This window comes from Ptychodera flava, chromosome 11, assembly GCF_041260155.1.
Source record: "Ptychodera flava strain L36383 chromosome 11, AS_Pfla_20210202, whole genome shotgun sequence".
Taxonomy (NCBI): domain Eukaryota; kingdom Metazoa; phylum Hemichordata; class Enteropneusta; family Ptychoderidae; genus Ptychodera; species Ptychodera flava.
In genome coordinates, this window is record NC_091938.1 from 40,871,637 (window position 1) to 40,889,675 (window position 18,039).

General features: G+C 35.9%; 1 protein-coding gene across 7 annotated transcripts in view; it reads left to right on the plus strand.

The window, feature by feature from the left end:
- The first annotated feature begins 2,919 nt into the window (after positions 1-2,919).
- The window catches only part of LOC139144292 (sprouty-related, EVH1 domain-containing protein 2-like), a 52,922-nt gene continuing 37,802 nt past the window's right edge, over positions 2,920-18,039 (plus strand). For 2 of the 7 annotated variants that reach the window (XR_011554800.1, XM_070714971.1), the window contains exons 1-2: positions 3,075-3,512; positions 14,927-15,004. Coding sequence is in view for 6 of the 7 variants with exons in the window: in XM_070714971.1 (XP_070571072.1) it covers positions 3,490-3,512; positions 14,927-15,004 (101 nt within the window). In the remaining variant the exon portion in view is untranslated. Of the gene's footprint in view, positions 3,513-14,926; positions 15,005-18,039 lie in introns of all 7 variants that reach the window. The other 5 variants (XM_070714972.1, XM_070714975.1, XM_070714973.1 and 2 more) reach the window with 5 other exon arrangements.

Consider the following 18,039-nt stretch of genomic DNA (forward strand, 5'->3'; position numbering starts at 1 on the left):
CGCAACTGAGCAAATTTTTACTGTGAATAAAACTGTTAGCTCTGTTATTCAGAATAATAGTAAATAGTTTCCCCACACAACTGCTGATAGTAATACCTCTGTAAATTTGAGGGGTCATCTTCTGGCCCAGATTTGTGGATAGGCACTAATACCCTTTGGCCCACACAGTTGGAAATAACTCGCAACTTAAAACAGCATTGAAGATCTTGAGTACAGCTGGCATTAAAGAAATCGAGCTGCTCTTAATTATTTCATTTAAAATTCCATCATCGCCACAGGATTTGCCGATTTCAAGGATCTAATAGCAGTTAACACTTCACTGGCAGAAATTTCAGAGTCAAGAAGTTCATTACTACAGAACTCAAAATGACTTAATAGTCTCCTCTTAATTTTTGCTTCAAAATCCGCATCAAAATGTTGAGAGGGAATGCCCTTTTGTGTAAGTGAAATGACTAAACCAAACGTCAGGAGCAACACTAATACTGGCTGAGTTGCACTTACTTTTCAAAGTATTAACTAATTTCCAAAATTTTTTCAGATCTCTTTTTTCAGAATCAACAAGAAGAGACAATAAATTCTCTCTGAATGAACGCTTGCAACGTCTCAAGGTTTTAGTATACAATTTTTTATAATGGAAGAAAAAGCCTCTTAAAATTGGGTCATTTGGGGTTTTGTGTAGTTGCTTTCCCATCTTACTTATCTCACTTTTTAATTTGTGACATGTATGGTCATACCATGGCTTGCTAACTTTCCTCTTTCTGTGATTTCTCTTTTTGAGATTCTTGCATGCAGAATGAATAATGTTTGCAAAGACTTTAACCAGCATATCAATGCCTGACATATTAGTATCATATTTTCTGCTTATTAGAGAATTAAGACAGTTCTTTACAACTGGATTATTCAATCCCTGCACAAATTGATCAGGATTTGACCATAAATAAGAATGTGAAAATTCACTCTGAATACAATTACTCTCAGTGCTAACTACAAAACAAGGTAGCTTAAATCCTAATGAAATCATGCAATGATGTGACGAATGACTTGGATAATCAACATGAAAATATTGAAAAGATGTAAAGCATCATGACTAACAAGACCATAGTCTACTGTACTGCAACCATTGGTATGATGACAAGTTGTCATTCCAAGATCACCACTAATACGACCATTTAAAATTAACAATCTGCTTGCAGTGCATAAAGAAATGAATTTTCTCCCATAAGAATTAATAACGCAATCCTTATTATTTCTAGCAATTACAGAGTCATCATGATTGTTTTGAACATCAACAGGGATATGATTTGAAATATAATCATCTAGCGAACCAGTACGTGCATTAAAATCACCAAGAACAATAACTTCACAAAATGAGAGATAAGTTTACAAATCCCTTTCAGTAAATTCAAAAGGATCCATATCAGTGGTTATCTTTTTCATTCTTAACATGTAACTTGAGTTCTCAGGTGGAAAGTATACAAAACAAATGAATAAGTCTTTTTTGAGATTGAAAAACTTCTTATCTAATTTCAGACAGCAAAGTCATGCTGTTGGTATGATGACGAGTCTGTGAACATCGCTAGACGTCTAAACCTTTAAATACCAGGCACACTGCTGTTCTCTTTGCCTGACACCTATTCGGATCACATGCAATGCTGAAAAAATAACCATGCTTCACTTTTCTAGGGGAAGCCTTTCGTTCAAGTACTTTGTTTAGCTATAGGAATCTGAGGCTAACTGATGTTCTATAGGAAATCAGTACATTGATAATGATTGATGCTGTGTAAACTGGTAAAGCACATTCCAAACTATGCATTTCGCTCATACTTGTTCCACCATAATAGGTATGTTCACCGGATATCAGTGTTTGTGGGTGACCACAATAAACTTTTCCAATGGTCTTCGGTTGTGCCACTTGTGGGACGGTACAGCACACGCGGTGTAGTATGGGCAACTGAACTGAATACACACGATCACACATGCAGGTCGATGCACTTTGCAGCCAGCGAACTTTCTACAAGTGCGCCCTCGATCGGATGTTTTTGTCTATCCAACCGTACAACAATGGTTTAATAATATTTCCTAAATTCCGCTGGTGCGTGGCTGGACGGTATCGAGGCCTGACCTCTGCATTGAAGGGCCATTAATCATTCGCTCCTATTCAGACTACATAGTTCAATGTGCAGTGCAAACGATGGGTCATATATACTGTGACGTACCACACAGATTGAAAGTGAAAAACGAGGGAGAGGGAAACTGTGCTGTGAGATGGTCGACATGAGGATGAACTAGAGAAACAGATGATGTGACATTGGCGCGTCCTTATAGCGGTAGATAAGCTCCATACTGATCCGAATACTGACGGTTGTCCGCGATCGGGTTATTAGTACTCCCGATACCTTACAATGATATCGGAGACATGCATACCACCAGAAAATATAAGCAATTCAATAAAATTGTGACTCCAAAAATATGTCGCTGTTCTGTCTTATCATCCGAGGCAAAGGCAGCTCACGTTTTTTGGTTTTCGTCGAAGAATTACTGAATGAACCTTTCGCCGTCTCGAAGAATTATTTAAATGCGAGGGCATGGACATCACATTATACGAACCATTTGGGAAACCATGCTTCAGACTTGTACAGCAGCTTACACAAACTGACATTGATCTGTCACCGAAGTATTGCCCAGCTCTTATATAATTTGATTAAAACAAACAAATTGAAATCAGTAAATAAACAAATGTTGCTCCGCCTCATCCGGTAACGTCATCATCTTAATTTTGTTTCCTAGGTGACTGATGTGACGTCAAGATAGGGTCATTCATAAAGTGTACAATCACATGGCTGTCTGAGTCTTGATTGGTTTAAATTTATGTAAAGTATTCATGCTGTTTTATCCACAATTTTGTCAAAGTTTGTTGCCCTAAGCTGTTTACGAAGACCACATCATAACAATCCTAGCCAATTTGTTAATTGGCCATTAAAATCGGTGTGCCTAAAAGTATGTGCACTCCGGATGTCTTGACAAGTTCATAATATGAATCAGGGTTGATAGAAATCTTCGACCTGATTAGCATAACATTGGCTCGGTCCTCTGTGCTTGTTTTCTATGTAATATCCCTCCGCATTGATTGAAGCTCGGGGAGGCTACGAAGCGGAAATGATAAAGTCGCCGAAATTTGATGAATTTTCGGCCTTATCGGAGCTTGTTTATACCAAGACAGTCAATTGTAAAAGAAGCTGGATTTGAAATGCGAATATGGCGAGAAATTCTCAATTACTTTAGGAACTACACTTTGCCTTACGACGACAGAGTTCAAATAGTGGTGGTGAGGCGGCCATTCCCATTTCCTCGGTTCAGTGTTGCACTGAGGGAATTGACGTTTTTGAGCATTTTCTACCAGTTTTTACTGAATTCACCGTACGGATTTTAAGACACCACAACAACAGCCATGTGAGATAGAAAGGAGAGCCAGTTAAGACCGGGTTCAAGATGGCGGACAAGCGAATTGATGAGTAAGTAGTGTTTTGGAAGGGGGTCAGTTTTTCGCAAAGGGGACGAAGTTGACATGTTCCGTGGGTAGGATGGAGTTATACCTCCCTAAACTCATCGTCATTATCCTCGATGGGGATTACGTTGTCATAGTAATATTCTTCTATCGCACTACTACATTACTGTGAAGTGGGATCGGGGTACCCTCCCAAGTCTTGTTGTTTCTGGCTTGTAACCATATACAATTTCATCGTGTCGATCACACCGTATCAGGCTGCTATTCGCTCCGTGCCAATCATGTGCTAACTGCATACATGCAGCACTGTTTTCATTCATAAAATTTTGCGCCATTTGTCCACATGCAATGTCGCTTGCGTTAGCTTCGCGAATGCTTCAGGTACGACTCTGTGGACCGTCAATCTCAAACAAGCACCTCATCAGGTCCCACGAAAGGTATATTATTTACAATATAGAATCACAGATTAAGTCGTAATGGCAATAGACAAACAGCACATTGAAGTTTACTGTGGAAAGTCAGTTCATCGCACAACATGATGAAATCAGCATGTGTAGTCTTTCACGTCCATTGAATGCAAATGTTTGGTGCGGCTCGTCGTATATAGTTGCATCTACCGACTTGGTATTTTCAAGGCTTGTGTTTTATATTAGGTTTGACACTTGTAAGAAGGTTAAGCAAGGATTTCTCAATTTTACATGTTTTAGTGGTGTGGTGTTGTCAGACTGAGGAATTCAATGTCAACATGCCCAATTGACAATTCACACACTGACTCATTGATGAAAAGCACATGAATGAGAAACAGAGGCAGACTTGTTATTCTAATATAAGGTCTTTCTTTTAAGTATTAAATTAACTGATCCCAATACTGTAAGTACCGCTACATCCATCCATACATAATTTAGTTTTTTTCTGTATCCTTTCAACGAAAACACCATTAAGGTCAATTCCATAGTATTTAGTATTATTGAATCACCTTATTATAATCCAGTGCCCCCTCTTTAACAGTGGATCATTCCGACTAGGCTAATATGTGTTCTTTTTATTTTAAAGACATCGTACAAAATCACCAGTTTTGTTTTAATGGTAAATTTATAGTATATAGTCAGATACTGATAAACACATACAACACACCCACTTTATATGATTAGTATTAGAACTAATGGTAATGTGTGTTGTGTATGTTTGTCTTGAGATAAAGCAAGCTCACCAAAGACAGTAGACGTTCTAATAGATGTTGATCATACATGTAATGGTATACCTTTAGTGTACTAGAGTGGTCTGTCCATCCGAGATAGTGACCACCATCATGATGGTTGTTGATGGTCAGTCTGGCCATACTAAGGATGAGAGAAAATCTGACAAGGATGGTGAAAGCAGCCCTGTAGCCTGTGCCACAGTGGTTAGACGTATTGCTGATGACAGGTCAGTTTACAGTAAGACAGTGGTCATATTTATGGAGATGGTCAATCTGGCCTTAGTTGTGGTCATTTTATATGTAATAGATGAGGACAGCTTTTCATGAAAGCGCACAGGCTTATGGTTTCCACTTTTTAGAAGAAATATTAACTTTGGAATGTAGTACCAGTGGTAAATTATCCTTCATTTGATGCTTTCAATGTGAAATCTCTACTCAGTCTGCAAGGTTTCAGTGTTCGTCCCATAATCCCAACCAGTTCTCATAAGGCATATGTAGCATCAGTGAACATGTAAGTGCAATTACTCATTCTGGTTTGTGTTCTGTCAATTTTGTATTTAATGGGACTTTGCATTTGCCAGCGTTTACTTTCTTATCAAATGACAATACAGGATATATGCGAGAGTGTAACTGTTAGTTTTCTGACAAATATGGTACATGGTACAATTCAATGAACTCTACAAATTAAAACTGCAACTGCTTTCATTTTGAAATGATGCCAAAATATAACTCTCATCATTGAAAGAAGGCAAGCCTATGATGTAGAGTGAATGATGGCCTCAAAAATATGAATGACTCCAGAAATCTAATGACTCAGCAGTTTTTGGTCCATGAATGAATTAAGTGATGGACCTGCTGTGTTTAGATGAAGGCATTAAGTATAGAAGCCATTTACAGTCCAGTCAAGAATTTTGTAGATGTGCAAGCATTGCCAGACTTAAGAAATTAAATGGACTTCAGCTAGGGTCAACCATATACAATTTTACAACAAAAGCTAGTGGACTTTAATGGGAACTTGATATGAAATTCGGCTTTAGACCACTGAAACAAATATTACTATGTAACTGTTTGGCGAAATCTTCCTTACATTGTACCTTAACTTTAGTTTGCTACGAATGGTCAGATTGAACTATGTCATTTATGTTGGTCAATATTTCAAAAAGCGGCACAGCGTATCAAGTCCATGCAACAATGTATGTTTTGAACATGGTTTTGGCCTTTATTCAATATTGTGAGACTCTGTCATGGAGCAAGTCAGTGGAGAAAGCAAAACTTCACTATCAAATTGTCAATCTTGGTGTGTGGTAACTATCAAATACTGGTCTGTGTTGTCAATCTTGGTGTGTTGTAACTATCAAATACTGGTCTATTATCTTGGTGTGTTGTAACTATCAAATACTGATCTATATTATCAACCTTGGTGTGTTGTAACCATCAAATACTGGTCTATAATCTTGGTGTGTTGTAACCATCAAATACTGGTCTATAATCTTGGTGTGTTGTAACTATCAAATACTGGTCTGTGTTGTCAATCTTGATGTGTTTTAACTATCAAATACTGGTCTATAATCTTGATGTGCTGTAACTATCAAATACTGGTCTGTGTTGTCGATCTTGGTGTGTTGTAACTATCAAATACTGGTCTGTGTTGTCAATCTTGGTGTGTTGTAACTATCAAATACTGGTCTATAATCTTGATGTGCTGTAACTATCAAATACTGGTCTGTGTTGTCAATCTTGGTGTGTTGTAACTATCAAATACTGGTCTATAATCTTGGTGTGTTGTAACTATCAAATACTGATCTATATTATCAACCTTGGTGTGTTGTAACCATCAAATACTGGTCTATAATCTTGGTGTGTTGTAACTATCAAATACTGGTCTGTGTTGTCAATCTTGATGTGTTTTAACTATCAAATACTGGTCTATAATCTTGATGTGCAGTAACTATCAAATACTGGTCTGTGTTGTCAATCTTGGTGTGTTGTAACTATCAAATACTGGTCTGTGTTGTCAATCTTGGTGTGTTGTAACTATCAAACACTGGTCTGTGTTGTCAATCTTGGTGTGTTGTAACTATCAAATACTGGTCTATAATCTTGATGTGCTGTAACTATCAAATACTGGTCTGTGTTGTCAATCTTGGTGTGTTGTAACTATCAAATACTGGTCTGTGTTGTCAATCTTGATGTGCTGTAACTATCAAATACTGGTCTGTGTTGTCAATCTTGGTGTGTTGTAACTATCAAATACTGGTCTGTGTTGTCAATCTTGGTGTGTTGTAACTATCAAATACTGGTCTGTGTTGTCAATCTTGGTGTGTTGTAACTATCAAATACTGGTCTGTGTTGTCAATCTTGGTGTGTTGTAACTATCAAATACTGGTCTATAATCTTGGTGTGTTGTAACTATCAAATACTGGTCTGTGTTGTCAACTATCAAATACTGATCTGTGTTGTCAATCTTGGTGTGTTGTAACTATCAAATAATGGTACAATTTATGGCTTAACATTTCAGTTTGCAACAAACGATGTCTGACTGAAAGTTGAAAGTGACCTTGCTGTACGGTCTCAGTAATTTTCAAAAGGACCGTGATTTACAACAATTTTTTTCCAACAAAATCATCTTGATGTTAAAGTAGTTCTATACAATATCAATCCATTTTTATGTTTTCCATAAGTTTCTCCATTGTAACGAACATGTTCATGTTGTAAACAATGTCCAAAACAACATTTTGTGTACAGTTACTTGATAAAGCATCTGGCACACTCCTTCCTTCTCCCAAATTAGAATGTCATCAATTCAATGTAATATGTATTACTTCCTAACATTTCCTTTTCCCAAATTAGAAAGTTACAAAATTCAATGTAACCTGCCATAGCTTTCAATGCCAATTTCATCAAAACTTATTAGACATGAAAGCATGCTGTACACTGTATTTTTAGTATCTACTCCACCCTTTATTTTCATGTCCTGGGTTTCTTATTTATTCTGTGAAGTAATTTGTTTAGCCTTCAGATACCCTCCATTGAGCTTTCTTAAATAAATATATATTTAATATGAGGTTACTATGCTAAACGTCATACTGCTGGCAAGTTTTGGGAAATGTTGTCACAAAGGGTATACTGGATTCACACAACCAATGTATTTGACCATGTGTGGCTGGCTAGAGTCAGTACAATTGAGTCATATATGTAAAATGGGTCTCTTAAGTCTTAGGATCTTCATGTTGAGTTATCGTTTCCAAAAGGAAAATCTTGAGGGCAGTGAGTCAGTACAAACAGCCATGAAGAAATTGGATGAATGATAATTTCTGTACTAAAGGAAAAATGGTTCAAATAGGCTTGATAAAATAGCTGAGCATTCAGTCCATGCCAATCGCACTATGTCCATGACTGAATGAATGACATGAATAACTGAAGCTTCGAGTGTAAAGGGGATATTACCCACAATTCAACAGCAGAACCAAGACCTGTGTTAAATACCATATTTAGCCACTTGAAGCGATCAGATTTGTGTATATGTTAGCAAAACTTTACATAGCCAAAAGAAAGGAATATACAATTTGAATGATCATGCCCTTGTAAACAATGGGTATGTGATTTTCAATGCATGAAAAGTGTTTATATAGGAGGGAACATTTAGTTGTGGTGAGTAGTTTTTAGTATCACTTTAGAGCAAATTCCAAAGTTTAGAACAGTGTCTTGCCAGCATATCAATCAGTTCAAGTGTATGTGTACAAGTTGGGTTTAAAACTTGTGTAATTCTTGTTATAGAAGAGGTTGTTTGTTTGTTTGTAAAAAGGACACCATGAGAAATACAAAACAATCTTGAGAACCTTCAACAGGTTACTAGTGAAATCTTTGGTCAGTCCTAAAGGGATACGTTTCAGGGACAATCACTGATAATTTTGTCATGATTTTATATTCTAGTTTATTATATGCATTGTTGTTTTCTTATCCCCAAAGTTGAAATGCAAAGAATTAACCTTGCCAATACAATACATTGGCTGAAATACACAATGGTTATAATCGACAAAGGTTTGTGACGAAAGTCAGCTGGCAATAATGGCAGTATATGGCAGTGTGTGCAACATTGTACTGTATGACAAACATTGGAATCTTAGATTTGTGGAGGTGAAGATGTCTTGCCAAGATATCAGAAAGTAGTGTGTCCACAGCTTTCTGAATTGATTCCAAGGTGTGTTATATTCCAGCCATAAACACTTGTTGATTCATGTCATATTCAATGTTTCACAAAAAACTGTTGTTGTATGGGCACTGTGACCGACCATTCAAGGGAAAGATGGATGACCAAAGGGATACGGCTCTGCAGATGTTACAGCTGTTGAAATGTGAATGTTCATATTGTACATATCTATCTCTGTTAATCTGTGAGTTTTCTCTCCCCAAACTCAAAAAGTGTTGAAAAGCTTTTCATGAGAGAACTGTAAGAGTTCACAGGTCAACATTCCTCTGATATGCTGTGTTAAAAGGAAGAACTCTGTGGAAGATAATTAGTAAGGTACAATCTATACTATCTGATTTACTGAGATGATACCAAGTTTAATATTTTGCAGAAGTGACAGGTAATGACTAGCAATGCTGTACAAGATGTTCATGAAATTACATACATGCCTGAAACTGTTACCAATGGTTTTGCTGTCTTCAAAGACATTGTTGCTTTGTAATGACATACAAATATGTGAATAGTGATGGTGCTGGAAGAACAGACCATCCCTTTGTTTCAGAATGTCAACAAAGTATATGTGACCTTGGTTCAGAGGTCATGGACAGGTCAAGGAAGTGGACTGGAGAGGTGGGAGATGCAAATTTGTGTGACAGGAAATATCTTGAGCAGTGGATCAAGGGAGGAAATCAATCTGATTACATACTAGGCTTCAAGAAGCCTGTAGTTTTCTGGCAAAGTTAAAAATAGTATTTCCAATTCAAGCTTCACCTCTCACAAGACTCTTCAACTGTTCCATATGGTACACTTGTACAAAAAAGTAAACGTAATGCATATGAGACTGTCCAACCATCCTGTTTTTTGCTGTAGTACATGTTTATACAAACTTTGTAGATGGTAATTGTTATTTTTGATCGGTTGTTTGAATTTTTCCAATATGGCACTTTGAACATAGATAGGATAGATTTAAGTATGTGTTTTTCATTTCAAGTTCAGTGGCTACATTTCTCGGATGTGCTTTGTTACATAATGAAATAGTATTTTTATTCCTCAAAGTTGACTCAGATACACTGTTTCTTTTTGCTGAGTGTTTGGATGACATTTACAATTAGTTATATACAAAATAGTTTAAAAAATCTGAAACCAAACTAATAGTTGGAAACTAGAGAGAAAAATTGACTTATGCTTAACCCGTTTCCTACCAATTCCATATTTCACCACCAGGTCAAGACGGTTACAATTAATGAAACGCAACGTATTCCATATGATGTATTTTAACATAATACTGTACATTTGAAGGCTGTTGAAAACATAATACTGTAAAGTTGATTTTTTTTTGGACAAAAGATGCTATAACATACCAAGCCAAGTGGGTGAAAATACGTCATGTTTGGCTCAATACCGCTTTTTACTGACTTGGCTGATGGGGAAGTGATACAGTTATTACTGTCTGGCAGGAAAAGGGTTAAATATTGTTAAAAAGTCATTGCCTCCACAGTTAGCTGTGATGTGAAGTTTTTCAAAGATGGTTAGTTTGTTGTAGAATATCTTGAACAGAATAACTCTGTACATTACAAACTAGAATGATGTGCACCAACTTGTACAAACCAGATCTTGTGTCTAAATTCAATATTTTGCTAGTCAGAGTTCTAGAGCAGTGATACAAATGAGTGTTTGATCAATGTTGACCAATGTGTACAGCGGGACTGACTCTGTGTTATTGCAACACTTTGTGATATAGCCACCTTTGTTAGTCTAGTGTGCTGTTATTTTCATTTGCTCTTGTAGAATTGGTTTAATAGTTCATTTCATGAAATGAAGTGGTGATATGATTTAGAATATTGGTATCTTGCTCCATGTGTTTCACTTTACACTGCAATTCTGAGACACCTTTGTGTGTTTTTTAATTAATCAATCTGATAGATTATTGCATTGTAATTTCACTGACAGACAAAACAAGTTAGAAACACACCCATTTTAATCCTGCTTTTATTACTGCAAACATGCTTTGTCCATAGAGTTTGGTTCTGTGGTCTTTGTAAACAATAATAGTATCTATTGTGTGGTATATGTCATGGCAAAGCTCAGTGCCACTGATCTTGTGATGTTACTGCACAGTTCATGGCAATGCTGATCACTTCCTTTGCAAGAAAAGTGTGTTACTGTAAGTATTGACATCTCAACTGTGTATTTTGTACATTAAATCCCCCTGCATATTAGGATTAATGTGAATGATTTAAATGTATGACTCTTCCTGAGGCATTTTGAAGTATATTATTGTAGGGCTTCATGAACCACAGCTGAAACCCAAAATACATATGTGGAATGTTTATATATGATTAACAGTTTGGAGACATCATTTTCTGTCCTGATAAATGTTGCTATTCACTTGATTAGATTATCAGAATGTGGTCTCTGATTCCAAAGTTATTAACAAATTGTTGAGTATCTCGATTAAGAAATGCTTCAAGAATGGTACTAGTGGCCACAGTTTCTGCAACTAGCAACTTTCAATTTACAGTGCCATAGAAAAATCATCATTGTCAGGGTTTCCTAAGATAGGTCTATTGAAGTAGCCACATATTCTGAACTAAGTTTTTGTGACCCAACTTGTGAGACAAACTCATTGGAGTAACTGTATTCCAGTTACTTACTGGAATACAGTTTACTAAAAACTACAGTTATTTGAAGATTCATTTCAAACTACAGTTATTTGAAGATTCATTTATGCACCTACTAGAATGGCTGGACACGACACAAGAATGAAATAAGGTTGCTTGCAAGTTTGTGGATACTACAAACACAGTCTGGCTCATCAAGATTTCCTGGAATATTGCACATACTGGAATTCCTGTGCTTCCTGCACATAGCTTCAAATGTGATGGTCAAAGTAACTTTTTTGTTCTGGTTTTTACCCAGAGTAACCAAGTAGTCACCAATTAGAATTTGAGATATTTCATTGGGTGCATTATGATAAAATATAGAGACCAATCAGAGCTGAAGCTGTTGATTTAGAGTCAGTAAATCACAAGTATTTTTACCTTCAATGTTAACACTCAAGAGAATAGGATTAATTGTAAATACAAATGCCGTTGTATCCTAGGTACTCTAGCAGTTGCAAATCTAGCACTAGTACACACTAATACCCAGTGACATATTAAAGTCACACTACATCCTGTTGCCAACTTGTAAATTGAGAGTTTCTGTCATGTCACTGCACTAGCATATGATGATAATGTGTTGCATGCATTTTAATTATGCAGTCAAGTACAATGTTTTATGACTGAGAGGAAATTACATTTTTATCAAGCTTATGTCACATTTTTCCTTTGGGAGAGGGAAGTCAAACAGTTCCTGTGGATCACAGAATATTTGCCATGGTTTCAAACTGATTGTGTAACATCAGGACAACCATAGCTGAATAGGATATAGCCTTGAATCTGACTTGAATAGATGCATTGTTATGATGGCAATGGAGGTGAATTGGTCATTGAACAAAAGCCTGGCCAAATTCCTTGCCAAATGTTGTCACATGCATTACATGGTGGTAATCTTGAGAGCTTGAGTATTGCCATGTCGTATTTGGGCCCAGTTTGATTTATTTGCAAGGTGTGAGCTAATTTTAAAGTGTACTTAATATAACACTGCAAATGTGGATATGTGTGTGTAGATGAGTTAGTCTTGACAACCCAAACATCAAGTGTGTACTAACTAAGGGCATAACTTTGTTACTAGTCCATTTTAGTTAATATACAGATTGAATTTGCTTTAGCATTGTCAGAAAGACCCCCTGACAATCACAATCGAAATCCATTGCTTCCTGTAAAACAAAAAATGTTGCTAGCATCAATGGATTGTTTTCAACAGACAACAAAGTAAAGAAGGGGGTGATGTGGTATGTCAGAAGTGTGAGGCTATATGAAATTGAAGAATGTAGAAATTTCAATGTTCAGAAAGTAGTGTCCTGTCCCATCACAAAATTCTGTATGTAACCTTCAAACATGGATGCTTGCTGTCAAGGAAGATTTATTCAGTGCTTCATAATATGTCAACCTACAATATGAACAATCTGTTAGAAACATGATTGCTTTATTCAGAGATTGTTTCAAGCTGTTTTTTAGCTCCAATATGTATATCACAGTGGGAGCTTATTTGATTGTGGAAATATCAAGTGTCTGCAGGTCTTTATGTGTGTATGACTGTCCGTCTACCACATCTCAAAAATCCTATGTATAATGCTGTGCAGATGTGTCATGCATTCAAGAGCTCCCGTTGTTCAATCAAATGAACTTCAAGTCCTCAAAATATGCAAATGAGGTTAAAACTGTGAACATGGCAGAAAGCCTAAAACGTAGAAACTACTGGTTATATTCCTTGGATTTGTAAATTATAATCATTTCATAGTAATATCTTTAACCTCATTCTACCAGGCTCCATAGACAAACCATAGAAATAAATACCACTTGGGAGAAAGAAGATTAAGTTTCATATTTTCAGTGGATTGTTTCTCATTCTTGCAGTGTTCATGATAAAATAGTATTTCCCCGGAAATTGTTCACCACATATATTTTTAAAAAATATTGTTTGCAAGTCCCTACAGATGTTCTTGTACATAATTAAATCATAATGAAGTGAGAATTGTTTTAATTTTGAGAAATTTTGATCAGTTTTGGTGAAAAATAAACTTTTGTCAGGAACCACTCGCTTTACTACCGTGAAATTTATTATGAAGGTTCCTTGAAATGGTCGTACTTAAGTTTTATTTATGCTGAAATAAAAAAAGTAAAATGTTAAGGAAAAATTGAGTGAAATAATATTCCTGAGGATATTTTTATCAATTTTAGTTGAAAAATTTCTTTCGAGAAATCACCTACTTACAGCTACAAATTTGATTTGCAGGTTTCCTGGAATGTTGTCATGTTTTCTTTTCTGAATAATAACAAAATTTCTGACTCATGTGGTTTGACTTTGCCCCAAAAAGATATGCAAGGCTAATATTCCTTATATTACCCAGGTTATGTTGAAAGTACTCACAAGAAAGATACTGAGTTTGTTTGATATAAATGGAGGTCATATTAATATCAAGAAGATTGCGATTAAAAATGGGAGCCCAGTGTCTTTGACACAATTTTTTTTGAAAAAGTATGTACAATGTATAAGGTCAATTCATGAGTCTTGTACTGTGATAAATACCATTGGATAGTGCACAGGATACAAACTTAGCACACTGTCCTTATTTAGGGCTGGTCAAGGCTGTTTTGCATAACACAAGTTAGACTATCATAAAACCATTACTCCATCCATTTTTCAAAGGTCAGCTTTGTGCAGAATTTCAAATGTCTTGCTCTTGAAAGCATATTGCATGAAAAACAATACAAGACTGTTACCATTCATATAAATAAAGTCATAGTCCTGTAAAGTTTTAACTTTGTTGATGTTACTTGTTGCTGAAAAGGGCACAGTCATGAAATTTCAGAAACAAGCTGTACATGTAGGTTCATATTGATTTGTGAATTGATAACAAGTATTAGTGTGGCTGTAATACCATAACATTATCTTTGGCTCTTCATTTTTTTCAAAACAATATTGTCCAAATCTTACAAAAATAATCCTTTTCTAAATTCATCAGCCAATTTGAAGTTGTTTACTTTGGTACTTTATCAAATAAACATTACACTGATTACAGATAAAAAGAGCATCACAAGTGAGGCATTTTCATTGTAGATTGTCTGATGGTTTAGTTCTGATAGGGTACAGTGTGTCATGACTGTGGTTTTCCTGCATGGCCATGGCCATTGCTGTTAATTAAATGCATTATTTCATTGGTCAGTGGGAGAGAAACTTGCCATCACTGATTTGTTAAATTGTCATCTTCATTTTGTGTAATATAAAATCTTAACTCTCATGGGAATGTACATCTGCAAATCAATACGTACGTAGTTAGATCAAGTACATGAATGAACTCTGAATTTCTTCAATAAAGATTAGCAGCAAACTTTCAAATTCTGCAATATTTGTGTCACCATTCATTCAGATGTACCTACAAGATTATTTATTGTCCATGGCAACACAGTACACCAATCACTAAACATGCAGGCTTCTCTGAGCAAAGGTAAGATAACTTCTGTTGGTGCGTTACTTCATCAAACATAGTAAAAGCATCATATCTCATTTTGCATAATCATCTCAGAAGGGTCATAGGGACAGGGACTGAACTAACAGAACTTTGAAAGGGTTAACCTCCATCTTTATCTCCTTGTTTCCCCTCTTAAATCTTTATGTATAGTTTTGTTAGTGCTGTAGTACCCACTCTGATTTTGTCACAGGTTTTAAGGAAAACATGTTAAATTGTCTTGAATTTTAGCTTCTTTTACCAATCTGTATGAACAGAACCCATACAACATTTAATGAGAAAAATTGTAGATTGTAAATTCACAACGGAAAAGATGTCAAAATGCAAATGCATTACATATACATAGATTCATAAAATACTGTTTTTTTGCATAGAAAATACATACATGGCAATTTAAATGCTGTGCAGTCAGATACCTGCTAGTTCAGTAAGAGGAGTGTGTTTGTCTGTGGAGAAAATGGTTTGAGCATTGTGTCAGTGTTCTGAACACACAAACAGTTACAAATGTTATTGACATAGATCAAGTGGCCCAACCCTATACCATTTTGTATGATCAAGTCACACCCCTAGTGGTTGTTCCTGTACAGACAGACAGACTGGCTTATCTTTTCCCATGAAAGAAACTTGGATAGGTTGCCCAATACAACAAGATGGGCTATGATGTTGTACTGATAAAGAATGTTTCCCCTCTCCCCCTTGATATTGACCAAGTCATGGATGTCAAACCCCACCAACTTATGCATACATTATGATCAAGCAGTACCTCTCACCATATTGACCTTTGACCTTCCTACATGCGTAAAGCTGCCGTCCACAGTCCCAATTTCTCATATTACTGGTAGTTCTTGTGGACATTGTAGCTGTTTATATGTTGTGAGTTTTCTTATGTTGTCAGTTTCGTTATTTATTTTGAGATAAGCTAGATAAACAAGCTGTACCTTTATGTATGCTTTATCATCCATAGAAAGCAACATTTCATCTACCTGATAGATCACATGTTATAATCAAGTATTGTAAAGTGTATGTGTAAAGTCTCAGATCCCTCAATGGCTGGACTCAGGTTATTAACAATTTGTTCAGAAACTATGAATCATTACATTCTAACCTTACACTACAGTGATGTCAGCGTGAAGCGTGTTGTTTCACAGTAAAATTTGTAATGTTTATTAGCATCTCATGTTTGTTGCATACTTCTGACAATAATCATTGATGAAGCAACAACCTTGGCCAGAACTCATCAATTGTAATTTCCGTTATTAGTGAAATTGTTGCCACTATAAAATAAAGATATCATCAGAAAATGATTAAAAACTCAATCTTAGGATGGTTAACTGGGGACATGAGACTAATAAATGCGTCATTGTTTGACAAAGAGTTCTTTGAAGTATTTTTCTAATTCACAGATGATTTTTAATATATTTCACATGTTGATTTTTAACAGTTGCATTGACTGACATTTTGTTGTGCCACAATCATCATAATTATGAAAGTTATATTTGCAATATTAAAATTAACATTTTGTTGGTAGTGTGTTTATGCACACTATCACTTTGTTACCTGGCTTCATGTTAGCAAAATACAGCACATTGGGTATACAGCTATTTTTGACCTGGGTCCATGTTACCAAAATACAGCACATTGGGTATACAGCTATTTTTGACCTGGGTCCATGTTACCAAAATACAGCACATTGGGTATACAGCTATTTTTGACCTGGGTCCATGTTACCAAAATACAGCTCATTGGGTATATAGCTATTTTTGACCTGGGTCCATGTTACCAAAATACAGCACATTGGGTATACAGCTATTTTTGACCTGGGTCCATGTTACCAAAATACAGCACATTGGGTATACAGCTATTTTTGACCTGGGTCCATGTTACCAATATACAGCACATTGGGTATACAGCTATTTTTGACCTGGGTCCATGTTACCAAAATACAGCACATTGGGTATACAGCTATTTTTGACCTGGGTCCATGTTACCAAAATACAGCACAGTAAGTAATGCCATGCTATTACCCTAGTCCATGTTACCAAAAGATCATACATGAGAAAAGTGTAATAAACCCTGTATACCATAGTCTACCACAATGTATCCCCTTGCTGTTACCAGTACTATCGATGTTACCATTGTCTTTTTACTATGCAGGAGCAATGACACTTGGGTAATATGAAGATGTTAGTTCTCTGTGCATTTTATGTACAAGCACACATGTGCTGTGTATGTCTGCCAACCCTATTCATCGCTCTATAAATTGTATATAAAGTAGTAGTAGAATAATGTCCTTCATATATGAAGTCAATGAAATTAACTAATCTCTTCATTTTTACCTCCCATTTGCCATACATATATGGCAATTGGGAGGTTATATGGTTGAAAAAAGTCTGTATGTGAGATGTCTGTATGTATGTATGTATGTATGTATGTATGTATGTATGTATGGATGTCTGTCCGTCCAATGCAAAAACTCAAAAACCGCTGCACGTATTGAGCTGATTTTTGGTGTAGTGATGCCATATATGATGTAGATGTGCCGTTGTTAAAATGAACTTTTTAGTCCCATAGATATGCTAATGAGGTAGAAAAAAAAGCGAAAATGGTCAAAAATCAATAACTCAGGAACTACTCATCTGATCATTGTCATATTTGGGTTTTAGGTACCTTGGGCCCAACTCATTTAAACATGTAGATTTGATGTCAATATTTGATGCTTTCTATTTTTAATGAATTTTTTTTTCTTTTTTTGCCATTTTAGTAAAAAATCTTTTCCTCTTAAACAAATGGTTGGATCGCTTTAAAATTTAACGTGCAGGTACCTTGTGAAAACTCAAAATAGAATTCATCAAAATTATGGCACAATTTGCATATTTGTATTTTGGGCAATTTTTGCCATTTTTGGTTTAAAAAAATCTTCTTTGAAACTGTGTATGCCATTACTTTCTAATTGGGTGTGCAGGTTCCTAGGAGTGACCTGAAGATGACTCTGTGAACTCAAGCTGAAATTTGCA